Genomic DNA, 27395 nt, shown 5'->3' with positions numbered 1-27395 from the left:
GGAGAAGCCGTGAAATCAGTGTCAAGCTGAATTATGAGTTTTTTTTAATTGCAAAGAAATTATTTTGAATTTTGAATCATTTGTTACTTGATGAATGTCTCCTTGTCATCAGGCTCTTTTCTAAGCATTTTATATGTGTTTATTATCTAATCCTCATAACACATCTATGAAAAAGTTACAATTAATAACCCTATTTTATAAACAAGGAAACTGAAGCACAGAGAACTGAAGTAAATTGCCCAAAGTCACACAGCTAATAAGTGGCAGAACTAGGATTCACATCTAATCTTTCTGGTTCTAGAATTCATGCTCTTAATCACTGTTTTTTTTATAATCTGTATAATTTCCATAAGAATAATGACAATAACTACTAACATTGATCAAATACTGATCAATGAGGATGATGTAATTATCTTCATTATACAGATGAAGAAAGTGAGGCCCAGATTTGATCCCAGGGAGTCTGGTGCCAGAGCCCAAGTAATTAACCACCATACCATTTGCCTTTGAGCTAAGGAAAAAAAATCTGGTTTTCATATCCTTGGTTTATTTATTGCTCTTCTCCCTCTTATACTTATATATTGTTTTTGCGTTCCCTGAATAAAGGAATAATCTCACCATGTTCTTCATCTAAACCAGGAACATATGAAGTAGAACTTTGTTTTTAGTGCTTCCATATTTTTTTCTCTGTTTTTCAAATATCAACAAAAATAGCTAATACTTTTTGATGTCTTACTATGCTCCAGAGCATCTTCTAAAAAAAAAAGAAAGCTGAAAAAAACCTGTGAGGTAGGTTTTGTAATTATCCTCAGAGTCCAGGAGAGGAAACAGAGGCTCAGATATGTTAAAAACCTCATCTGAAGTCACACAGCCAATACTTACCAGAGCTGGATACAACGTTAGGCCTGTCTGATTCCAAAGACCATATCCTCTTGCCTTTTCACTAAACTGCCTCCAACTCTTAAACAGATCTGAAGATAAGTAAGCATATGAATATGAGACAAAGAATACGTGGGAACAATCATCACGTTCCAAGGCCGGAAGCATCCTCAGAGGAGTGTCCTTCCTGTGGAATATAGATGACTTTTTACAGCAAAGAACTGGAATGGTTGGCAAGCGACTTTTGGGCATCTTGGCAGCCAAAAATTTATCACTTCGTTCGTATGTGATAAGGCCCTAAGGAAATAAGTGATAATAACCTTCCCACAGGTTGACTGGAACCTTGAAATGCCTACATTTTAATTTATGAAGCAAGTAACCCCTAAAGGAAAGCAGAGTATGAGAGCCTATTGACCAGACCCCTCAAGCACTACATCTGGAGCTGGAGGTTGGAAGTCGCTTATTCTTCTGGACCGTTTTCAGAAGACCCTGCAGACTCTTACCCAGTCAGTAGATTATGGGCAGTGGAGTTAGGCAGACTTTTTGGTAGCTGTGCATATTGGGAAAGTGACAGCCTCTCTGAGCCTGAGTCTTCTCATTCTTTAAATGTATCTGTAATTAATTCCTATCTCAAGATATTATTGAAATCATTAGAAATATAAAGTTGGGTGGCACTTTACAAGTCTCAGATGATTATTACTGTCCCCTATAACCTTGATGTAGGAATTTGTCTGCCACCCAAACTGTAACGTCCATGGTGATTGTTCAAACACCCTTTCCCCAAGATATTACTGGAGAAAGGCTGGCGATTCATTTTAATTTGCTTTCTTAATATCACGACAAAATACAATTCCTAATTTTGCATGTTCATTTTTGTAAGTTGTCCTTTAAGCCAATTACTCTCTGATGGCCTGTTAACTTTCTAGGAAGCCCTCTCTAGGTCATGCTGTAGGATATGTTACTTCCATGGTACTTTCTTATGGGGAAGCCACTCTCTTCAGTGGAATGAGGATTCTTGAATTAGCACGTATCCCAGAGACTAGTACTCATAGACTCGTCTCCAGAGTGGAAATCCATATCATTTAGGTACATGCGGTTTTCTCTACCAGCTCTCAAATACAACACTATTTCCTCAAGCCCACTAGCATTAAGAGATGACAGCAGACTGTTACCCTCAATGTCAAAAATTTATCTCTATTTATTGGATTTAGAGGCAAATCCCAAAGATGATAAAAGGATTGGAAAAACTGCCGTATACATATATAAAAAAAGGGAGATGCCAACATGCTTTATCTCACAACGGCAAGGGAAAAAAAAAAAAAAAACCACAGCCATTCCCCACCAAAAAAATAGAATAAGAAAAATTAAACTGTACTGTAGTATCAGGGATTAAGAAAAATGTCTGACAGTCTTAAATGTGGATATGAGTTAAATTAGAATGTTGTCAACTCTCCTCTTTAAATATGTCGTTTAGACTCATCTATTGAGGACAGTTCGGTACAGTTCTAGCTATATCCTTGCCCGAGGGCTGACAGATGGATCAGACAACCTCTCAGCATCCCTTCTAGCACTCCCACACTTTTGTTTTCCTGTGATAGTTGGACTGGCGCGTCAGCTGAGTCAGATTTGCCCTTGTGAGTTAGTGGAAGAGTCAGCTGCTTGAAAGAAAGCAGGTAGACTCTTTGTTCCCAAAATAAATGCTTCTCTACCCTGTTCCATACTGAATTGTACCATTAGAGATTCTTTCTTGAGTGAGTCATAAAATATTTTTGGTCTAGAATTCCCTAACAGAATGCAGACACTTGCACCATAAGTGAAGATGATAAAATAACAGAACTCTTATTAGAGGAGGGCTGATCAGAGATCCAGGCTGACCTTGCAACCTGACTGAGATAGGAAATGCAGAAAGTGGGGAGTCCCAAAGCAAATGGAAGAGAGAGAGAGACACGAGTTACAGTACCACCAAGACAAACTGGGCCTAGTTTAAAATGCTGCTCTCGGCTCTTGTGGAAGGGCCCACCTCTCCCTATCTGGATTTGGCCATTCTTCTGATGAGCATGGACTTCCTGCCAGGTGGTGAGGACTGAGGAGGGCCCTGGGGCCACTACAGTATACAGAATGGACGTGGCTCCCAATTTCCTGCAAAATACTGAACGCACAAGGACAGTGACTAAATGGGCTGTATACACAGGCAGCAAATAACAATGGAGTGGCTAATATGTACAAGGCATGGTTGTAGGCACTTAGAGTTGAGTAGTAACCAAAATGGGCAGATCTGTTGCCCTCATGGAGCTTACATTCTGGGGAGAGGAAGTTCCATAACGAAAGAGCACAAGGTGCTATAGGAGCCATGACAAGGACCCCTGCCCTAGCTGACAAGTCCTCCTTGAGAAAGGGATCTTTCTATTGACATGTGAAGGCTGAACAGGAGTTGGTGAAAGATGTGTGTTGGGGCACAGAGGAGCACATAGAGAATGTTTCATTTAAAGTTATCAAATGTTCTCAAGCTACCACAATTGACTTGTGTGGCAGGAAGAATGGTAGAAGTGTTATTTATATCTTTGTCTTTCTTACCGTTATTCAAATATTAATTCAATCAAGAATTTTACAGTAATATCAAAATTTTACTTTATTTTGTCTCGTTTTTACCTTGTGGCTTTAATGAATTCCATTTTAAACTATTACTTGTAAATTATGATCAAATTCTGTATGGACGTGGCATAACTTGAAGCCCAAATTCAGGGTCCAATTACTGTTTCACCCTGTTACGTAAGCATTGAGTCTAAACCCAGAATGTGTTTGGTGTTAGTAAATGCAAACAAAATACCGTATTTGACATTGTGACATGGATTTTTCCCCACCTACGTGGAATATGAATTATAGGTTGGTTCCTGCACTACAGGTGGACCTGTGGCAGCCCAGCAGTATCTCCTATATATCAGAGGGAACAGTTACTGATGTCCGTATTCCCCAAAATGGTTCCCGAGCCCTGTTAGCCTTCTTACAGCAAGCCAACATCCAATACAAGTAAGCCTTCCTTTTCTCTCACTGTAAAATTCATGTGTACTAAACTGAGTATATGTTATAGCTTTGTTCAGTGTGAGTGCCTGTGACAGTGTTTCACGTAGTGTTTTTAGCGTTGGGTAAGTTGATGTGAATGTAACACAGTGTCTGTCTTTGATGTGCCTGTTAGTAATGGGGGGTGGGAGCAATCGCAGTGACATACCATTTCACTCTTACACCAAGTAATCAGTGTAAGCACCAAAAGTTTTCTCTATGTGAAGAAAGGAGAGCAGCATGGCAAAGCCTGTAGGGTGGATGGGAAGGTAGGGTCAGAAAAGGCTTCCTGTAGGAGATGTGTCAGTTGGCAAAGGACAAGACCCAAGGACTTGGCAGGCAGAGAGGTCAATACAAGCAAAGGGAAGAAGCAGCCTGGTATGTGTGCAAGGAATTGATGGTAGTTCAGCATCACTGCTGTACAGAGTGAATGTCCGAGGTTCTGTAGAAGAAGCTATGTTGGAGTGGATAGGGGAGATCTTGGAAAGCTTGGACCTTATCCTGTGGTGGTACAGCACCACTGGAGGATTTAGGTGAGGAAGCCATGTGTCAGTTGGGTGGAGGGGGCCAAAGGAGACTATGATAATGGTCCAGAGTTAGGGCCAGGGTAGTGGGATCAAAGGGGAAGAAAGCATTGAAAAGAATAATCGAGAGATAAAATCTGCTGGACTTGGTAATTGGCTGGCTGTGGTGGGAAAGGAAGAAGTCAAGGATGACTCCAAGTTTTTTAGTTTCAGTGACTGAGTAGACAGATCTGAACAGATTTGGCTATTTTGAAGTGTTTTCTCTATTAAATGAATAGTTAGAATAGCAAGAAGAAAGCAAGTGGAAAATAGTCACAAGAGTCAAAGAAGAAAAGAAATGCTTTCAGGAGAGGGAATGGTCAGCGGTGTTGAGTGATATCCATCAAGAAAATGGAATGGTTCCTTTGTATTTGGCAATGGAAATCACATTGTGCCTCTAATTATGGGATTAGTTGGTAGGAAAAGAAGACAGAGAAGTGAACAGGAGGTGAGAAAATGGAGATGCAGAGCAAATTACTGCTTTTAGCGTTTAAAATAGGGAGAGAAAAGAAAGAGAAGTAAGTACAGAGAGATCGAGCATCAGTGACTCTTTGAGAGATCCTGGCATGTCTGTGGGCAGAGAGGAAGGACCCATAGGGAGGGAGACACTGATGATACAGAAGAAGGGGGAAGGTTGATGGAGAAGACAGGAGAGAATGCACAGGTGGGAGGTGAAGGGTGTGTCCTCTAAGACTGGAGAGGTAATGTTGGTGTAGTTATAGTTGTGGGGAGGACAGTTGACAAATGAAGGAGATCAGAGCCAATGACAAAACTTTATGGATGAAATAAGGAGCAAAATTATACTGAAATTGAAGAAACACTTGGGGTTGAAGAGTGTTGCCAAGAGAAAAACTGAAATAGGAAACAAAAGTTTAGCTTCAGAGAAGAGAGATGGTAGCAGTGATGAAAAGTTGAGGTTTTGTTGGGCAGGAACATAAAAAAGCCAGGATTGCAAGGAAGTTGAGGTTCCTCAAGAGACTGGTTCAAGAATGCATCCATGGGGTCTAATCTGGATAGGGTGGTGGGAGAGTCAGGGAGGGGCAATGGGACAAAATGGAAGAATCTAGAAAGGTATAAAGTTCTTTATATTGAAAAACTGGTATAAGTGTGACTGAAGGTAAAACAAAACAAAACAAAACGAAAAAACGGGGAGGAAGGAATGCTATAATAAAGTGTGGGGTATTGGATGTTAAGATTTCTGGGTAGACAGTTACGGCTGGTGACAAGACCCAGGGGGTAGCCATGGAGGAGATGGAGGACGTGTGGTGCTGAGAGGGGAATCATTTAGGCTGAGGTGGTCAAGAACATGAGGACCAGGTCATCAGAGGCTCAACACAGCAGTCTTGAATTTCCTTGGATGATGATAAGATTAGAGGTGGAGAGTCTGTTCTCCCAGTACAGGCATATCAGGGAGTAACAAGGGGTGGCATGACTCTGAAGGGAGGGTGGGCTTTTCCTGGAAGTTAGAAGATTAGATGGGGGTCTGGGACAATGCTGATGCCCCTCATGTGGCCCCAGTGTAGGTGAGAGGATAGAAAGTCACCAAAGAATCCATGCCCTGGAGAGTCAAATTTCTGACAGGGCAAGAATGTGAAAGGAGAGGTTCTCCGAAGAGTCCGGAGGAGGTAGGAAGTTTGTTTACTGGAAGATGGATTCCAGTGGGAACAAAGGCAAAGGGGGTGTGGAGAGGCAGGCAGTGGAGGCTCTCGGGGGCAGGAGGGCAGTGTAATGAATTAATGAGATTTTGAAAGAGACAGGAGGGAGTGTCTCTCATTTGGAGTCTGAGGATTTCAGAGATTAGAAGCATGACTGTAAACGACTAGCCTCAATTATCCCACCTTTTTAGTAAGATATTGTACTGCACATACTAGCATCCAGGCCCCTGAGGATGTCTGGCAAGGCCTGCGGTGGGCTGATGGGTCTGTGGGTCAGTGTGAGGGCCTGGGACTTGGTGGCAGGCAGCTATCAGTGAAGTCCATGCAAGCCCTGCCAGAAAGAAAAGTTTCTGGTCCAGGCTAATACTGCCCTGCCAGAAGGATCATTACCATCTTAGTTAAGTATCAATTTGCTTCTTGCAGAAAGATATTTTATCTGTGCTTCTAGAATACAGTAGATCCCAGCTGTGCATAAAACTCTTGTTCATGTTCATCATATTTTGGTCATTGCTGTAAATTCAAAGGTGCAGTTTGATTCTCTGAATGCCTGACAGGATAGCTTGGCGATTACATCTCTAGGTGTTCAGTAACAGCTCACAAGCTTGGTTAATTATGTTATTTGGTAGAAAAGAATATACCAGTTAGCTTAACACTTCTCTATTTCCTGTCATTAAATATAGGTCATGTGGAACTGATATAGAATAAAATATCACACTGCATGTCTCAGAGAATATTTTTAAAATGAACAGTATAAATCAGTTGTCTTCTCATGGAGAACGGTCATTTAGAATTACTCTTTTTGTTAGTCCCAAGGTAATCACACAGAAAAGTCAATTAAATTCCAAGGGGCCAGTGGGTAGAGATCTTTTTAACTCGCTTTTATTATTGTAGCCTGGGGTATTTTCAAAAGATTATCATTTACTCTATACAACTAGACATAATGTATCGCTATAGTCATCTTTACAGTGGAGATAATGTGGCCCCTGTGTGTCTGGTCCCTTGTTGGTGATCAACCCCTCGCAATGAGATGACAGACAAGATGACTGGTCCTGCAATAAAATATATATATATATGTCATTTTGTAAAGTAAGTCACTTTAAAAACTGGCAATGAAATTTCACATTTTGAGCCCCTACTCCACCCCACCCTGGAAGCTTTGAGGAGAGAGTTTGTATTAAGTGATGATATCACTTAAAAAATTCTTAAGTAGGGGTACACAATTGGAGTAGGAATAAATAGCCCACAAAGAACTAGGAAAATAGAAATCTGCTGGTTTCCGGTCAACTACTTGACAATGAAATGCGACCAGACCAACGTAAGGTATAGTCTTCTCCCTCATGGGACAGTCAAAAGATAGGCCACGCTCCTGCTGCCACCACTCTCATTCCCGTAACTGCATCTCATGCCCGTGGAGCTGTGACTGGACACTGGGGTGCAGAGTCCAGGGAGCACAACCACCTCCAGCCAGTCACATCTCTATGACCGTGACAGAATTCACCAGAACCCCAGCTGCAAGGACGTCTAGGAAAAGCACCTTTCAGCTTTCCAGCCCTCTCAGTATAAGACGTCCATAAAGGGAGTCGGAATAAATGCCAAGAGCCAATTGACCATATCCAGCACAGAAAATTATGAGAGGAAAGGGGAAGCAAGGATCAGCCAAATTCTAATATTCTACTCCATTTTCTTAAAATCTGGAATCTAAGAGGACCGGTAGCAGTGAGTTTCCATATTTAGTGAACCTAAATTATTGGTTTCCAGATTGTTAGCCTAAATTAGTAGTTCATAATCCTGGCAATATGTTAAAATTATCTGATGAGCTTTTTTTAAAAGCCCCATCCACAGAGATTCTAATCAACAAGTAAAGTTTTTTTAAAGCTCGCAGGTGATTCTAATGCAGCCTGAATTGCAAACCACTGGCCTAAATGAATGGATAAATACTGTGAATCCAAAGACTATTTAGGGACTTTGGAGAATTGAATCCTAAAATAAGACTGAGAAGCCTAAAAATTTATTCTTCAAGGGAGCTGATACCCAACTGTCATGATTCCATATACCCTCAAACTGAAAACTTTACCGTATAATTTTATTTTGGTGAAAACACTAGTAAGCTTGACTAGAAAATATAAAGATAAGTCTTTTGTATGACCAATTACTCATTAGAATTACTTTGATAATTCTCTGAATGGGCATTTCATCATGTGATTAGAAATACATTATCCATTGATAATAGGAATCTAATAAATTAAGCATAGTTTTCTTATTGAACTTACTGGAAAAAGTTAACTTTCTAAAGGAAACAATGGGTTGTTCTTCCAAGAGGTGCCAAACAGATGTTAGATGTTAGAACTTGAGAACTTTCTGAAGGAACTGCTCTTACCCTGAGTGGAGACAACTTATTTGTACTTGTTTATATTTAGAAAATCCACTTGGGAAATATTGCAAAAGCAGTACAGTACAGCTCATTTTGTAAACATTCTGAAAAATTTTCAAACTTTTGATGCTTATGTATTTTATCTTTTTAAACTGAAAATTCATAAAGAGATTCCTGTATAGATTGCTGGCTTGGGCAGATTTTTTTTCCCCCTTGGTTTTCTGGGATAGAAAAAGTAGCAAGGAGAAAAGGATAGATGGCACCGGTTAGGGAAATGTATCTGACTGTTGCCTGCAGTCACGTGAACAGGTTGACAGTTCATAACCACCTCAGCCCTAATCAGAGTTGCATCTGGACTATCCTAGAGGCTATCAAAGCACAAGGAATTTTGACTTTGACGTAGAGGGTTTATTTAGTTCTTAAGACTTACATTAGCAATATTGCAGAGTTCTTTATCCCAAACAAATACAGTGTCATTTGTAACATATTTCCTAGAGGCAAGAAAGGAAACACTAATGCAGAAGTTAGTCAGGCTGGTAACCTGAAGATCCATTCAAATTTTGAGCCACTGCAAGCAGCTGCCAAGTGAGTTTATGAACTTTGTACTGCCCCATCTTGTCATGATTTTTAAAATATCTCCAGTTTTATAGTTAAAAATTGAAGCCCAAAGAATAGTAAGCAGATGATTAATTCCTGATTAAGGACCTTGCCCATGCTGGGCAGTTGATAAATAACTAGTCAAAGAAGCATGCTGCACCCAGTATGACCCTAAGTAAATTAACTTCCTTAGTGGACCAGAAAGTATTTATTCAGGCAATTCCTACTGAATTTTTAAAAGTAAATGGTCTATATAGATCAGCATTGGAAGTCAATTAAGGATATCATTACATGCTCTTTTAATAGCACCTAAGCCATTTAGCAAAAGGTTATTCTGGGAAAATAAAATAAGGAAGCTTTTTAGCCACCTGCCAGCCCCAGAAAAAAATCACTGATGGGCTTTTTAACATCTTTAAGTGTTCCTGGTGAGTGGAGCCTTGTTACTTCATGGCCACGCTAGTTAGTGGGGTCAGGTGAGTACTGAGCTATAACTAACTCAGATATAATATCAAGAACACTAGGATACCACGCATTGCAGGACCCTGGCCACAGCCTTCAACTGCCAGTGCATTCACTTTGGTTAGCTCAGCTTCTCTTCTCCAAACAGGCTTGATACTGACTGGCCACTGCATAGCTTTTTCCAAGTCTGAGTGTATTTCTTCAGTTTCCTCTTGAGGATTGCAGCTTCCTCGCTTCTTTCCTTTTTCTCTCAGTATTGGGTTAGGGATGCTGGGTGATGATGTAAGAACAGGAATGTGAGGAAAAGAGAAAGGAATGTGAGGAAAGAGAAGTTACGAGAAGGGAAAAAGGTGGAGAGAGGAGCGGTGGAGCAGCAAGGGCTCAGTTTTCATATGTCATATTGGAGGGGCAGTCTCAGGACTTGAATTTGGGTCCACGTTCTGAGTTCAGATTCTGGCTCTGCACTCACTAGGGAAGTGCTATTGGCAAGTTCTTAACCCTTTGAAGGCTGTTTCCCTGCTTATAAAATAGAGATAATAGAATCTATCTAATAGGGTAAGAGCATGGATGTGAAATGTGTAGCACGGTACCTGGCATATAGTAAGTTCTCAGTAAATCTAACTGCTTATAGCTATCATGAGGTTCTTGTAGATGCTCAATTACTATAGCTATGATTGCTATTTTTTTTATTTGGGATATCTGCCCATAATTTACATTTTAAAATTCATCATACCACTTATTTAACAGTTTTCATTTCCTTAAGAACATTTTCCAACCATTTGGTATTTTTAGAACTTCATCTTTGCTGTCCTTTAAGTAGATACATGATTTTCTTTCGCAATCGCCTGATTTTTATGTTATCTCAATTTTCTCTTCATCATGTCTCTCATTGCAAATCTAGGGTCCTCATAGAAGATCTTCAGAAAGCACTGGAAAAGGGCAGCAGCTTGCGGACCCAGAGAAATCGAAGATCCCTTCCTGGATATAATTATGAAGTTTATCACTCCTTGGAAGAAGTATGTAGTCAAAGGAGGAGATTTCATTGCTTTTGTACAAGCCCATCATTATCATTTTGGTCTTAGGATTGGGAGAGAGGAATAACAATAGAGATGGGTATATGAAGGATAAATGTAGTTCTCATATTGTCTACGAACCTCAGTTCAGTCATTTCTTCCATTATATAAGTAGCAAAATAATTTGAATTTTATCTGCTTTACCCAGTCTACCCTTACAAAGGACGTGGGAAGTTCATTGGAAGAGTGAGGTAATGTTATTATCATTATAGGTATAAAGATCCTAATAAAAAGTCATGGAAGGTAGAGCTGGCCAGAGTTTGAGGGCAGTGATTTGGTTGAGGGATAGAGTGAACTTTGGTGCTTGCCCTATATACTCTGCAAGGCTGAGACCTCCCAAAGACCAAGCCTCATTTGTGGCACCTCAGGGCCTTTGAACATGCCATTATTTACTCTGCCTGGGAAACTTACACCACCACCACATCCTTCGCTGTTTACCTGGACAACAACTACATCTCAGCTTAAGTAAAAGGGTGGCTGTTTCTAATCTTCCAAACTAATTCAGACCACCCCACCCCTGCGTATCACATGCCCCCATGGCATATGGATGTTATACCTATCACAGTTCTTAATTATGTAATTGTGTGATGCTTTGATTAATGCCTCTTGGTCCAGGCACATCTTTCTTGTTCACCACTATATCCCTGGTGGTGAGCAGAGACATCCCAAAAGATAGTTGTTAACAGAATGAATAAATGAATAAATGCACACATTTACTAACGAATGAACCATCCTTTTCCTGAATTGAACAAAGAAATGTCAGACATAGAATTAATGACACCTGTTGTATTCTTATGAATATTTTTGGTTCTCTTGACAGTGATTCTCCTTTAAAAATGATTTCCAAATATTTAATATCTCAATATACCAATATACTTTTGAGAAACTTGAAATTAGAAGCAGTGGAAAGGTTTTAGATATTTTTGTGCATAGAAGAGCTACTAACATGCACTAACAAAGGTCAAAATTGATATAGACAGAGATAAATGGATATACAGATATAGATATCCTGCTCATTAGACTAAATTAACAAGAAAAGAAAAGAAAATATGGGTACCTCACAGGATACTTTTTCAGCAACCGGTAGGACACTTTTGTATGACTTCCTTACTCTTTAAAAAGCTTTTAAGTCAGAAATGTCACCCTTCTTTCTAAGCATTTTATTCACCTGTCTCAAATATAACTTCTCCTAATGACAGATAAGTGTGTGTGACTAGATTAATGCATATTTATCACTGTTACTGAGAAAATTATTCAGAGTATGCCCTCTGACATGTGCCTCAGCTTAGAATAATCTTAAATACAAAAGATAATGCCTTTTACTCAGCCTTTCATTTTCAGTAGCAAATTACAACATATGGGACTTCAACACTTTCACATGGTTCAGATGGTTTTCCTGAAGCTGATTTCTTTCCTTTCCTCTTAATTACTGAAGAAAAACAGAAATAAATTTTGATTTTCAAAAAGGAAAAACCCAGACCACATCAATTAATTGTCTATAAAATTCTGCCATTAAAATATTAGACATGTGGTAGTAGAAGGTATACTTTAAAGAGGAAACAATTGGAAGTCATGAAACTGCTATTTATAAAAGCATTTTAAGTATCCTGAAAAAAATAAAAATTATAAAATTTGTTTTTGTTAAATCCTGTACTCCATGGGTGCCCTCTTGATTTCTGAGACTTATTTTCCTGTTGTTACCTTCAGTTCTCTAAAAGCTCCTCATAAGAGAGTCTTATGTGGTTTTTATTTACTTGCTTTTAGATTCAAAACTGGATGCATCATCTGAATAAAACTCATTCAGGCCTCATTCACATGTTCTCTATTGGAAAATCATATGAGGGAAGACCTCTTTTTGTTTTAAAGGTAAGAATAAGAAATGGTTAGCTAAATAAAAATATTTACCAAAGATTCATCTTTTTCAACTTTGGTTATGGGGAAAAGAAACAAAATGGTCTTTTATAGAGTCTCATATTTAACAACATCTGACAATTTAAGGAAAAATTTCCCTTGGATTTTGAGCTATATTTAATTTTTGCCATGAAGTGTTCCAGAGAATACCGTTTCTAACTTCTGCAGAGTTACTGGTGTACTTAAAAAACTAATGTCTTTGTGAAAACCCTGTGGATCGCACCCCCTTTATCCAGTGTATGGATAGATGAGTAGAAAAATGGGGAAAAAACCTAAATGAAAAATAGGGTGGGATGGGAGGGGTTGGTGATTTGGGTGTTCTTTTTTTATTTTTATTTTTTATTCTGACTTGGATTCTTCCTGGTGTAAGGAAAATGTTCAAGAATAGATTGGGGTGATGAATGCAAAACTATAAGATGGTACTGTGAACAGTTGATTATACACCATGGATGATTGTATGGTATGTGAATATATCTCAGTAAAACTGAATTTTTTTAAAAAGGAACAAGAGGGAAAAAAAAAAACAACTGATGTCCTCCAAAATTATTTCTGATTTGATGCTACTTAGAATGAACCAGTGCAAAAGCATGCAAATGTGTAAGAAGGGATGCTTTATCCTCATCCCTTGACTCTTATTCTTCTCTAGCTAATGATTCTGTCCCTTTTCAACAAAACCTCTAAAAAGACTTACCTATGTTCACTGTCCCCCTTCCTCAACTCCCATTCAGACCTGGACTCCCTGGCTTTTGCCCTCAACTCCTTAAAAACTACTCTGCCAAAGTCAGCAGTGTCCTTCTGGTTGGATCACCTCTTACCTGTCCAACCACTCCCTCAGGTTTGATTTGCTGGCTCCGCTTCCTCTGTCCACTTCCTTAGGTTCTGCTAATCCCAGGACTCTATTCTAAGCTCCCCAATCACTTTGCAAAACCTTTCTAGATGGACAATCAACTCTGTGGCTTCAACAATCACCCCAGACCCTTTTATCCAGCAGAGTCATTCTCTGCAGCTTTAAAGCCGTACACCACAGCTTATTTGACATTTTCACTGGATTTTCACGAGAGCACCTCAGACTCAATATATTCAACAGAAATTATTCTCTTTTCCTCCTAAGCCTTCATCTTAACGACTGGCACTACCATTTCCCCCCCACCCCCTGCCGCAGTTCAGAAATACGAGCATTGTCCTAAATTCTTCTCTTTTATTTTAGCCACTTACATTAAATCTACCACCAAAAACTGACGATTCTGTCTTCTAAATATCTTTTGGATCTGCTCCAACTCTTTGTCACCATTGCTGTTGTGCTTATTTCTCCATCCATTTTCCCTGGACCACTGTAGTGACCTCAGAATTGAACTTCTTCTCAAGTTCCCAGTTTCTACCCAACCCCCTTCCCCTAATCTGTCCTCTACTCTACTGTCAGTGTGAGCTCTCTAACACACACACACATACACACACACATGCATGCACACACATGGTCTGTCAGAATCCTTTACGGCCTCCACGTCAAATAGAGAACGAAGCCTCATCTCTTTTACATGGTCCCCAAGGGCTTCATCTGTTCTCTGCCGCTGTGTCCAGTTTCATCGGTCATTCCTTCCTCACACTTTATATTCCAGAAGCAGGTCCTCAAATATGCTGTGCTCAGATTTCCTTCTAAGCTTAGACTGCCTCCCTCCAGCTTGTCTGCCAGGCAAGCTTCAAGTCTTGCTCAAGTATTCAAGTGCTCCTCTTCTAAGAAAACTTCTCTTACACCCCAGGAAGAATTAGACCTATCACCCCAGTGTTCCCACAGTAACTTACTCGCATTCACATCATAATGACGGATGGATTGATTGCACATCTGTCCTCCCCACTAGCGTGTAAGTTCCTTGTCTTTTCATCTTTGACTTCCCAGTGCCAAACGCAATGTCTGACATTGAAAAGGATTTCCTAAAATATTATTCAAATTACTAAATCTGTGAATGAATACCAGATTCACTATGAATACAATGTCAAGAGTTAACTATTGATTACTGAGTTAGAAACCATATATAAGTAATACTGATATAGTAAGATTGTAGAGAAATATCTATTGCTTGATATTACCAATATTTCTAATTTGTGTAATAAAACTATTTCTTTAAGATATCTACTTTCTTAGGTTATATATATTCTCACTCACATACATACATGTACACACACATATACATAATAATTTAGGTTTTTACCTAACAGTCACTTATATTAAAATGGAGAGGAAAACTGATTTTAAGGATTGCCCTATTCCATGGTTATTTTCTGGTTCTTTGATTTGTAATTAGAGCAATAAATGTATTGTTTCTGCATAAACAAGCCTGAACTTCCCAAGTAGATAGTAAATGTATCTTTTTATGGGTTACCCAATGCACCAAACTATCATGAAGGAATAGACTGCAACCTTGTTGAATTATGCTTGTCAATGAATCCAAAAATAAAAGCCTGAGTTGGTTACCTGAATACGCTTGTTTTCAGCTGGGCAGAAGATCACGAGCTTACAAAAGAGCTGTCTGGATAGACTGTGGTATTCATGCAAGAGAATGGATTGGTCCTGCCTTTTGTCAGTGGTTTGTAAAAGAAGTAAGTTAAGCCCTTTACACAATGTCCATTTCAGCTGGTTGATGCTTCCCATGTGTTTTTATTCTGCTCAAGGAACAAAAGTGGGAATCTAAAGCCAGTGCCCTAATTGAATGATAATAACACCTTGGTTTTGTGAGTTGCCTTAATTTTTTGAGGCTCTCTCATAACCCTTGGCTCAGTTTATTCTCACCTCTGCCCTTGGGGGTAGGAATTACCAGCCCTGATTCAAGAGAAAGAATCTGAACCTCAGAGCCTTTATGAAATTGTGACAAATTAGGAACCAGCCCTAGCAGCCAGTATCACCTAAAGTTCCGTTTGTGGTATTGCAGAGCAGTTTCTTATGTGACTCAGAAATTCCTACATCAATTGGCTTTTGCGCCAAAATGATCTCACATATGCTATAACAATAAAGAGGTCAGCAAATGATTGCATTGCACCTTCTTGATATGGGTCTGTAATTTAGATACCAAAGACCTTAAGCATCTATGGATTTAACATCATCAGTTTCAGTTATTTTTCATTGACTCTAATGGCTAATGACTCACGGTGGTTTCTCATTTTCTGAAGACTGCATTTGAATTATAAACCCTCTGAGGATAGTATATGGAGTGGGTCCCTATTCCAACAGTGAGCCAAACTCATGGCCCAATATCTTAAATGTTTTCAGATATTTTTCTATTCATTGTCAAAAATACAATGACTCTTGTGATTTTTTAACCTTGGCTTCTTAGTTTAAGGAAAAGCAACCCTTAAAAGAAAACGAACCGCTGGTACTGGTAACCAAAGTGAAGGAATCTTGGAAATTGACGGTACTTAGCCAGAAAATAACTGCACATTTCTTTAGCCCTATACCTATAGAGAACCACTAAGGATGCAAAAGATTTTTAAATATTTCAATTATATTTTACTGTGTTTTGTGGGGGAAATTATGTGCTATAATAGAGTTCCGGATTTTTGAGGACTCACCTACATCTTAGAAAATGTTTTCGCAGATGTCTAGAATGAACTACAATATGCAAAATCTGCCTCTCTGCCGTTAGGAAATCCACAACAGTATCCTTAATTCTATATTATATGCAAAATACGACTTTCGAACTATTCCCACTCAGTTTATCAAGCAATTCATATTCTCTTAAAATGCTATTTCATCCCACTAGAACAAATACAAAGCTAATAAAAAGTTAATTCTGTTACAGTTTGAATGTATTATGTCCCCCAAAACGCCATGTTCTTTGGTGCAGTCTTGTGGGGACAGATGTATTTAGTGTTGCTTGAATTGGAATCCTTTGACTGAGTGTTTCCAAGGAGATGTGACTCAATCAACTGTGAGTGAAACATTTGATTGGATAATTTCCATGGAGTTGTTACCCCACCCATTCAGGGTGGGTGTTAACTGGATCACTGGAGTACTTTAAAAGAGCCACACAGGCCCAGATGCTTGCTACAGCCAAGAGAGACACTTTGAAGAATGCACTGAACCTGAGAAAGGAGCTGTAGCTGAGACAGACACTTTGAAGACAGCCATTGGAAGCTGATGCAGACACTTTGGAGAACACCATTTTGAAATGCAACCTGGGAGCAAGCAGATGCCAGCTATGTGCCTTCCCAGCTAACAGAGGTTTTCTGGATGCCAATGGCCTTTCTCCAGTGAAGGTACCCTTTGTTGATGGACACTTTATGGCCTTAAGACTGTAACTGTGTAACCAAATAAACTCCCTTTTATAAAAGCCAATCCATTTCTGATGTTTTGCATTCTGGCAGCATTAGCAAACTAGAAAACCTTGTATTAAATATCCTGTGTATACATAACATATTGTCTATTTTGAGTTTCAAAAAAAGCAGGTAATGGTTAGGTGGTAAACATCAATGATATTATACTGTATAATTTATAGAATATGGTCCTATATATTAGTGAAGGACATAAGTGTATTTCTCCCAAACCTTCCAGCCAAAGTTTCACCTCACCCCCCATATATGCAACTTATTTATGACACCTAAACTTACTTATTCATGTCGTTATTATCTGTATCTCCCTGAATCCACTCCAAAGGTAAGCTCTTGTCCGTCTTGTTCACTGTCAAATCCACGGCACCTAGAAAAACACCTAGCACCTAACAGGTGTTTAACAAATTGGAATGACAAGAATCTGGTGAGGATGATGTAGAAAGAATTCCTGGAGATAGCTTGCCAAATCATCTCACAGGACATGAACAGCACACCTGGATTTGTCTGGTGTGCCACCCGAACAACCATATATGGCAGTCCTATAACACAAGCTAAATTTCCAAGGAAGAAAAGAACACAGAGTAGCCACTGGAAAAGGGACATGTTCATTGATTGTGAACTGAGGGTAGTTGAGCTTGGAGTAACAGCAAGGTGTGTCAATTAAGGTTAGGCTCCATTTCCCCAGAGGTGAATGAGGAATGGCTTCTGCCCTCTCCCCCTTCTGCACCAGGCCGTTGTCAAGCAGGCAGATGAGTAAGGCCAATCCGTGTTTTTACCACCCTCTCCATGCCTCCCTTTGCCTCCCTTTGCCTCCCTTTACCTTGAACAAGGTAGCAGTAACTAGAGTGGCCTTTGCATGTTGCACACATGTAAGAATGTTTTCATCTTGCTTTAATGGTGGTGTTGAAGACTAGGAGGGATAAAGAGGGAGTCAAGGACTTCATCTTAAACATGCTAAGCAGTGGTATGTTGTCCTTTTCACACTACCTCGGTCCCTTTGTTAAATCCTCAGTCTCCCAGAGAAGCCCAGGGTAGCTGTTCCAAGTGGGGGCTCCAGGCAGTGATCTTGCCATAGGGTCACCCTCCTTCTTTGCCACTGTAGCCCTGTGATCAGCTTCCGGGCCCTCAGTCATCTCATCTGCATGTTCCTCTGGGGAACTTCTGGAATCTCTCTGCCTCCCAGGAGCCCAGGAGACTCTTGGATGCCACTTCTCTCCCTCTCTCTGCTTAAATACGCCACACTGCCATTTGTCCTCTGCTGCATTTGGGTTACACAGGAATCATGTGAGGTGATGTCATCTGAAAGAGACACTTGGTAAACAGGACAGAAATCCCCCTTTCTTGCACTTTTTACCCCAGTCTGTCAGTGGCTTCTGCCACCTCTTGACTTCCCTGGAGTTTCTGCCCCAAGAGAAGGAGATGGTGTCAGAGCTGAAATTCTGGTTTCCTACCCTTGCTTTCATGGGTGCTTTTCCACAAAGCTTAGTAGCTTAAAACAACAATCATTCATTCTCTCACAGTTTTTGGGGCCCACAATCCAGGCATGGCTTAGCTGGGTGCCTCTGGCTCAGTGATTCTCACGAAGCTGCAAATAAGGTTGCAGCTGGGGCTGTGTCTTCTGAAGGCTTGACTGGGGAGGGTCTGCTTCCAAGCTCGCTTACTGGCAGGTCTCAGGTCCTCACTGACTATAGGCTGGAGACATCAATTCCCCAAGACATAGGCCTCTCATAGGGCAGCTCATAACTTGGCACCAGCTTTCCGTCAGAGCAGGTGAAGACAAGAGCGAGAGAGAGTGGGCTCAGGATGGAAAGACCTCTCTTTGTAACCTAATCTGAGAAGTGGCATCCCAGGACTTTTGCCATATTCTGTCCATGAGAAGCAAGCCACTAAGACCAGCCTATACTCAAGCAGAGAGGGTTATACAGGAGCATGAATGCTAGGAGGGAGAAATCATTGGGGACATCTTAAAGGCAACCTACCACAACTTGGGGGGACTTTCCTGCAACCACCAACATAATGTTTGCATCCTTACTTGGGTTAGAACTGGAGAAAATTTATCAAGCCCTTCTGAAATCCTGATAATTCAGCAGATTGCATAGGGGTTACATGCACACAGTTAAGCATCGGAAAGCCTAGATTGGAATACCAGCTTTGTCATTTATTAGTTGTATGATTTTTCAAACCTCAGTAAAATGGAGATAATATTATGTGACACATTAGTTTATTGTGAGGATTCAATGATTTAATACATTTAAAAGGCTTAGAGTGCTGGACATAAAATACACACCTAAATTCATCTGTTATTTCTATTAGTATTAGCAATTCAACATTTTTTTTAATATTAACATTAATAGAACAATTAGAAAATCAGCAAGGATATAATAAGACACCATCAACCAACATGATCCAGTTGACATGTATGGAACTCTCCACCCAACAAGAGCAGAATATGCATTCTTTTCATGGGTCAGTAGAACATTGTGCCAGTTTGGATGTATTATGTCCATTGTCTTCGATGCAGTCTTGTGGAAGCAGATGTATTAGTGTTGATTAGGTTGGACCCTACTGATTGTTTCCATGGAGATGTGACTTAATCAACTGTGGGCAACACTTTGATTGGATAATTTCTATGGAGGTGTTACCCCACCCATTCAGGGTGGGTATGAATTAAATCACTGGAGCCATATAAATGAGCTGATAAACGAGGAGTGAAGAACAACTGAGAGTGACATTTTGCAGAGCAGCTGCAGCTAAGAGAGGACAAAATGCACCAAGAGAGAGACATTTTGGAGAACGCCATTTTGAAACATCATCTGGGAGCAAGCGGACACCAGCCACATGCCTTCCCAGCTAACAGAGGTTTTCTGGACACCACTGGCCATCCTCCAGTGAAGGTACCTGATTGTTGATGCCTTACCATGGACACTTTTATGGCCTTAGAACTGTAACTTTGTAACCAAATAAACCCCCTTTATAAAAAGCAATCCATTTCTTGTATTTTGCATAATGGGAAACATTAGCAAACCGGAACAAACGTGTATCAAGATAGACCCATATGCTGAACTGTATAGACAAACTCAACAAATTTAAAAGAACTAAACTTCATCCACCATGGAATCAAACTAGAAATCAACAACAAAGATAACAAGAAAATCTCCATTGAAAATGAAACATGCTTTTAAATATTCCAAAGGTCAAAGATAAAATCTCAAGGGAAATAAACAAATAATTCATTGAACTGAATGAAAATGGAAACACAACATATCAAAATTTGTGGTACAGAAAGCAGTACTGAGAGGGAAATTTAAAGCACTAAACGTGTACATTAAAAAAGAGAAAAAGTCTCAAATGAATCAATTAGGCTCGCTGCTCCAGAACCTAGAAAAATGAGCAAAATAAACCCTAACCAAGCAGAAGGAAGGGAATAATAATGATAAGTGCAGAAATCAATTAAATTGAGATTTAGTAGAGAAGGCAAATTCATAGAGACAGAGAGTAAATTAGAGGTTGTCTGGGACTGAGAAAACGGAAGAGAAGTTGTTTCTTAATGGATACAGAGTTTCTATTTGGAGAGAGGAAACAATTTGGAAATAAAGTACTGATGGTTGGAGAACATTGCAAATGTAATTAAAGCCACTGAATGATTCATTTAAATGGTAAAAATGGCAAATTGTTGACAAATATATATATTACACAATTTAAAACAGAAAAACAATGAAATGAACTGATTCTTGATAAGATCAATAAAATTAACAAATGTCTGGCAAAAATGACAAAGGAAAAAGCACAAATTAGTAGTATCAGGAATTAAATGGTGTATAGCAGTACAGAGCGTGCATATCAAAAGGATAATAAAGGGAAGCTATGACCAACTTTGCACATATAAATTTGACAACTTAGGTAAAATGGACCAATTAATCAAAAAAACCCAACTGCTACAGCTCAGCCAATATGAAATACGTAATTTGAATATCCCTAGAACTATTAGTCATCAAATTCATAACTTTAAAATTCCCCAAAAGGAAATCTCCAGGTACAGATGATTTAATTGGAGAATTTCACCAAAGTTTTAAAGAAGAATTAGTACCAATTCTACACAAGCTCCTCCAGAAAATAGAAGAGGAAGGAACAGTTCTAAATTCATTTTAGAAAGATAGTATTACTCAATACCCAAACCAGACAGCAACTGTACAAAAAGAAAACTACAGATGACTATGCTTCACAAATATAGATGCAAAAGTCCTTAACAAATAGACTTTAGCAATATATGAAAAGAATTATACACTATGACCAAGTGGGGTTTATTCCAGACAAGTAAGCCTTGTTTGGTATTTAAAGCCAATCAATGTAATGCACCATATTAACAGACTAAAGAAAAAAAAATCCTATGATCATATCAATTGATATAGAAAAAACATTTGACAAAATTCGATACCCATTAATGATTAAAAACACTAAGAAAAACGGGAATATAGGGGAACTTTCTCTGTCCGGCGCTGCCCCGCTCGGTCCCCGGTTCCCGGCCGGCGAGGGGAAACAGGGAAGGAGAGAGAGAGATGCAGACTGCGTGAACTAACCTGGTCATGAATCACGACTCGAACCACACGGCAGTTGTGAAAGCAAGCCCTTTACTACAGCTAGATGAACATTCTGTGTTACTGGTTCCCACACGGGGCACGGCGCCTCGTGGGAGAGCAGCCTCGATGTGGCCGTCAGGCACGGCTCCTTGTGGGCTGTCTCACCCTACCCCGTCCGGGTAAGACCTTTTATACACAATTAACAACCAATAAGCTTCTAGGCTAGTATCGCGTATACAGGATTTCGATTGGTAGGAGCGGGTGGCGGATACATGCGTCACTATGCGGAAACAGGATGCAGGCGCCATCTTGGCTCACTCGATGGGCGGGGGTAACTCTAGAGCAGGCTGCAGCGCATACGCTAGGCCCGATTCGGGAGGCGGCTTTCCACATCTCCCCCTTTCTTATTTATTTTTGACCCAGTGTCTCCAGTGATGAGCGTGCTCCCGTGAACCCAAATGGTTCACAACCTCTTTGGTGCTTTGGGGAGTCTGGACTAGGCCTCAGCCATCCAGCGGCGGAGCCTCTAGCACCAACCAGAATGCTCACGTCATATGGAGACCGGAGAGTCCGTAAGCTGGAAGCAACGTGACTCTCCCTGCAGTGCTTTGCCTGGCAACTGGGGAACAACGACGGGGGCAGGAACAGCAGTAACTAGAGTCGGGGGTGTCACTAGGTGTCTCTGTGCAATGGCTAGGGTCCAGTCTGGCCACAACTAGGACTCTGCCCTAGAGACCCACCTGAGACAAAATTATGACTACTGGTGTCGCCTTTTACACCCGAGAAACAGCCATGCGATTCGCTACAAATTTTGCTCCAAAGCGCCCCACCTGAGGCGACCAGGAAGGGGTATGGTTAATAAATCGGTCACTATCGGGGGTAACAGAGGTGGGAGTCATAGCCATCATAGTGGTAACACGCAATTGCTGCTGCGCTTGAAACAGGCGTTCTAGCAAACATTTAACAACGACTAATCCCACCAATAATCCCACTGCAATGAGGATCCAATTAGTTAAATTGGGCCAAGAGAACCAGGAAGAAACACTGTGCAATAGTTTCTGTAGAACCTCGCCTAACCCGGAGAGATCGACTTTAACGGGTTTTAACTTGATCCCCCCAATTGTGTCTAAACTAGATTCCACCTGTTGGGAGAGATTAACAAATTCAGGAAAATATGACCTTTTCAGCCAATCAGAGACTCTGGAAATGCTTCCGGTCACGTTGGCCCTGACAGGAGTGACACAGAGTTTAACCGTAAGCCACCGGGTGTCACATGTTTGCTGAAGCACTCTCCAGAGTCCATCTATTTCCAGTCCAAGTTCATCTATCTCCGCTTGGAGTTTCTGAATGGCCTGGAAATTTAAGTTCAGCATCTGATTGTGGCGGCGTAGCACGTCTCGGGTAAGGTTGACCAAGCCATTTACCGTTTCCATCGTTATGGCGAGCTGCCGATCTGTCCATGCTTGTAGCACAGCCTGCCCGATCGTTGGGACAAACAAAGAGGAAGCTACACTGGCAGCATTCGATAGCCATTCTTTTATGCCTCTTGGACGCCTAGACTTAGAGAAGGGGATATTGTTAAGTGAAACAACTTGAGAAACAGGGCCAACCCAGTCGGTTGCCTTGACGGGGAGCCAGACATAACTTGGGCGATACACTAGGATAGCGAGGCGGCGAGGCATCCGGGTCTTTGGAACGGTTGCAGACTGTAGGAGCAAACCCCGGAAGGAAAAGGCACCTTTGAGTCTCCTTTTTACTCAAGATCCCTTCACAAGACTGGCGGCTCTTCCCTGTAACGTTAAGAAATTCAAGCAAGACTCCCTTACTTAACTCGCCATTACCAGTTTCACAAGTAGCATTCGCCGCAACTGTGGTGTTGACAACCTTGACAGAGAGGTTAGCAAAAGAGAGGATCAGTGTGTCATTGGTGAGGGGGAAGGACTCGTTGAAGCTTGTGGAGGAAATATAGTTCCACTAAAAAGAAAAAGGCAGATTAGAAGGATTGCTATAGGAGAGCAAAGAACAGAGTTACCGATCCTCTTTTTGGGCAACCGCGGGGTGGTCAGTCCTACTATTATCGTCTTGTCGGTCGTCGCCATCATCAGCAGGGTCGGAGGCTTGGTCTAATGGTTCAGGTTGTATATTCGTTGGCGTTTCTGACAGCTGTTCCTTGGCTTCTTCAGGTGATGTCACGGTTCTCACCAGTCTTTCCGGAACCCACACTGGTTGACGTCCTGGTTCCTGGGGAAAAACACAAACAGAGCCTCTGGCCCAGCTGAGCACCGGGTCAGGGCCTTTCCACTGCCCCGACAGGACATCCTTCCAACGGACTAGACCTCTATGCGGAGGACTCGGGGTGGTGTGTTGCAGGGCAGGTGTCATTCCTTGTGAATTTTCGTTTAAAAAATTATATGTGAGCAAGGCTACAGACAGTCGAGCTTTTGGGGACAGGCCGTGGCCTATACCCTCTTTCTGTTTTTTAAGCAAGTCTTTGAGAGATCTGTGCGCTCTTTCAATGATTCCTTGCCCCTGAGGGTTATAGGGGATGCCATGTTTTAATTGGACATCCATGTTGTCACAAAATTTTTGGAAGGATTTACTAGTGTAGGCAGGCCCGTTATCCGTCTTTAACGTCTTTGGCTTACCCCAAGCTGCCCATGCAGCAAGGCAGTGTGCAATGACGTGGGAGACTCTTTCTCCTGGTTCAGCAGAGGCAAATAAAACTTGGGAGCATGTGTCCACCGACACATGTAAGTACTTGATCTTACCATACTCTGAATGATGAGTGACATCCATCTGCCAAGTATCCCCTGGGGTGAGACCCCTAGGGTTGACCCCAACCGAGGGGACTGCTCTCTGCTCTGCACAATTGTTGCAGGCTCGGACAATATCTCGAGCAGCTGCACGTGGTATGCTGAACCGCTTAGCTAGGGTACCTGCATTGATGTGAAACTTGGCATGGAATTCTCGGGCTTGTTGATACGGTACCAGCGTCGGAAAGATGTGCAGCTGTCGAGTGGCTACATCTGCGCTATGGTTCCCCTGGGCCATAGGGCCAGGCAAACCTGTGTGGGCTCTAATATGGGTTATGTAAAAAGGGTGTTGCCTGGTCCATATAACCTCCTGTAGTTTGGCAAAGAACGTCCTTACTGTAGAGGAATGTTTAACAATGCCCACCGTTTCTAAAATTTGTACAGAGTTCACAACATAAGCAGAATCCGAGACGACATTTAAGGGCTCGGAAAGGCTTTCCAGGACTGCAATGATAACCTGCAGTTCTACCCATTGAGGCTTTTGTGGTTGGAAGAGCACTGTTTTAGGAGTGTCCCCCTCCACACAATACGCCCCTGTTCCAGAGCTGGAGCCGTCCGTGTATACGGTGGGGGCGCCTGCTAGTGGCCTAGGAGAGGTTACTTTGGGAAAAATCACTGGGTGCCGGGTGACAAACTGCAAGAGAGGAGCCTTAGGGAACTGATTGTTAATGGGACCAAGAAATGTACACCGGAGAATGGCCCATTGATCTATGCATCCGGTGAGTATCTCAAGCTGCTGGGAAGAATAAGGCACCCTGAGATTTTTGGGCTGCTGACCGAAATGCTGCACAGCCCTTTTAATGCATTCTAGGGCCAAGTCTGCAACCGCTGTAGGATAGTGCTCTAGGACTTTTTTGGGGGAAACTCCAGGGTGGACCCAGAGCAGCGGCCCCCGCTGCCACAGTACCGCAGTGGGCTGTAATTCTGCCGGCAGCACGCAGGCTTCAAAAGGCTCATCAGGGTCTATTCTCTTCAATGCAGTGCCACTGAGCGCCTGTTCCACCTGGCATAGTGCTCGCCTTGCCTCTGGAGTGAAGCTTCGAGGTGAGTTTATATTAGAATCCCCCTTCAACAGGTCGAACAAAGGTGTTAGTTTGACATTGGGTATTTTTAGGTATGGACGGATCCAATTGATATCCCCCATGAGTTTTTGTAGATCATTGAGAGTGTGTATATTGTCTAGCCTGAGAGACACCTTTTGGGGGGAAACATGAGTGGGTGCGACTTTCGCCCCCAGGAAAGTGGTAATGTCAGTCATTTGGATTTTTTCAGGGGCAATCTCTAGGTTAGCTTCTCTAAGACTAAGGACTAAATGTGACAAAACTGTTTTAAGAAGATCTGTGTCTCTATGGGCTAAGAGAATGTCATCCATATAATGGATGATTTTCACTTGAGGGAACTGCTGCCGAGTGCTAGCTAGCTTCGCAGCGACATACAGCTGGCACATGGTAGGACTATTAGCCATGCCTTGGGGCAGGACTGTCCATTCAAAGCGTTGACAGGGCTCCTCTTGATTACTAGAGGGCACAGTAAAGGCAAACTTAGGGGTGTCTTCAGGGTGGAGCGGAATAGAAAAGAAGCAATCTTTCAGATCTATGATGAAAATCGACCAGTGCTCCGGTAATGCCGAGAGGAGGGGCAGTCCCATCTGAACGGGCCCTAAAGGCTCCATGCAATCGTTAATAGCTCTTAGATCATGTAGCAGTCTCCATTTACCAGATTTCTTTTTTATTACGAATATAGGGGTGTTCCACGGTGACGTGGAAGGGGCGATATGGCCCTTTTCTAGTTGTTCTGATACTAGGGCGTGCAACGCTGCAAGTTTTTCCTGTGGCAAGGGCCACTGAGGCACCCACACCGGAGCCTCGGTTTTCCATTTTAGTTTTATAGGTGTGGGTGGGAATCTCTCCTCAGTGGCCCCTATGAAAAACCCAAGCCTCGTCTGTCAGACTTGGGGGCAGCTTGTATAGGCTCCGCACGTCCGTGCAGTGAAGCTCCTAAACCCTTGCCGGGGGTATACCCCATTTCTTTTAGCAGTCGCTTAGAGGTTGGGGAGTAGCCGCTAATTAAAGTAACGTCCATTTGGGTCAGAATGTCTCTTCCCCACAAAGACACAGGCAGGGCTAATACATAAGGCTGGAAACTGCCTTGGTGTCCTTCTTCATCGGCCCAATGAAGGGCAGCTGCACTGAGCATGGGCGCTGAAATTTGGCCTATTCCTCTAATGGGCTCTTCCGCCCTGCTCGTTGGCCAGGTGGGGGGCCATTCTTGTTGTCTTATGATAGACCGATCGGCCCCTGTATCGAGCAGGCCCAAGAAAGATCTGCCTTGCACCTTAATGGTTAGCATAGGTCGAGACTCCAGGGACATATGGAGTCCCTCAAAAATCGCTCCACTGGATCCGAACCCTTTTTCCCCTCTCTGTCTGATTCTGCTTGGAAAGACTGCATGTAAGCTGGGTAAGAGCAGGAGCTGCGCCAGCTTATCACCTTCTGCAATGACTAAGGTGCCCCGCTGAGATTGAACCATAACTTGGGCACGGCCTGTGAAATCTGAATCTACAAGTCCTGGTATAACTGTTAATCCTTTCAGGGCCGTGGATGCTCTTCCCAATATGAGCCCTACAGTACCAGCCGGTAAGGGCCCCTTGAAGGAGGTCCCTACTAACTGGACACCCATGGAGGGGGTTAGTACGAGTCTGGAGGTGGCACAGAGGTCCAGTCCTGCTGAGCCGGGGGACGCACGAATTTGATCGGATCCTGTGTTGTCGAATGGCATGCAAGGGGGTCCGTCGAAAGGGCGGACCCCCTCTTCCCGTTTTTTGGAATCTGCTCGGGGCGGCCAGAGAGGCGTCTACCCTGCGCATCGAAAACCGATTTACAGTCTTCTGCGCGGTGGGGGCCTTTGTGGCAACGGCCACACGGCCTGGTTGCTGCACCTGGTTCGCCAAACCGTTGAGTGGCAGGGGGTTGACGTCTATTGGGACAATCTCTCTTAAAGTGCCCTGATTGGCCACAGCCATAGCACCCGTTAGACTTTGCCCCTAAGGTTCTCGGGCTTTTTGTAGCCACCTGTAGGGAGCTGGCTAGCATGGCAGCTAGACCTGCATTAGTTAAAGGG

General features: G+C 42.0%; 1 protein-coding gene across 1 annotated transcript in view; it reads left to right on the top strand.

The window, feature by feature from the left end:
• The window catches only part of CPA6 (carboxypeptidase A6), a 339673-nt gene that overhangs the window by 266008 nt on the left and 46270 nt on the right, over nucleotides 1-27395 (top strand). The window contains exons 3-6 of the mRNA XM_037803055.1: nucleotides 3782-3906; nucleotides 10483-10597; nucleotides 12419-12520; nucleotides 15056-15160. Coding sequence (XP_037658983.1) covers nucleotides 3782-3906; nucleotides 10483-10597; nucleotides 12419-12520; nucleotides 15056-15160 — 447 coding nt within the window. The remainder of the gene's footprint in view (nucleotides 1-3781; nucleotides 3907-10482; nucleotides 10598-12418; nucleotides 12521-15055; nucleotides 15161-27395) is intronic.

This window comes from Choloepus didactylus, chromosome 14 (genome assembly GCF_015220235.1).
Source record: "Choloepus didactylus isolate mChoDid1 chromosome 14, mChoDid1.pri, whole genome shotgun sequence".
NCBI classification, from domain to species: domain Eukaryota; kingdom Metazoa; phylum Chordata; class Mammalia; order Pilosa; family Megalonychidae; genus Choloepus; species Choloepus didactylus.
Note: the sequence above shows the minus strand (reverse complement) of the source record. Positions and strands in the feature narration are given on the sequence as shown.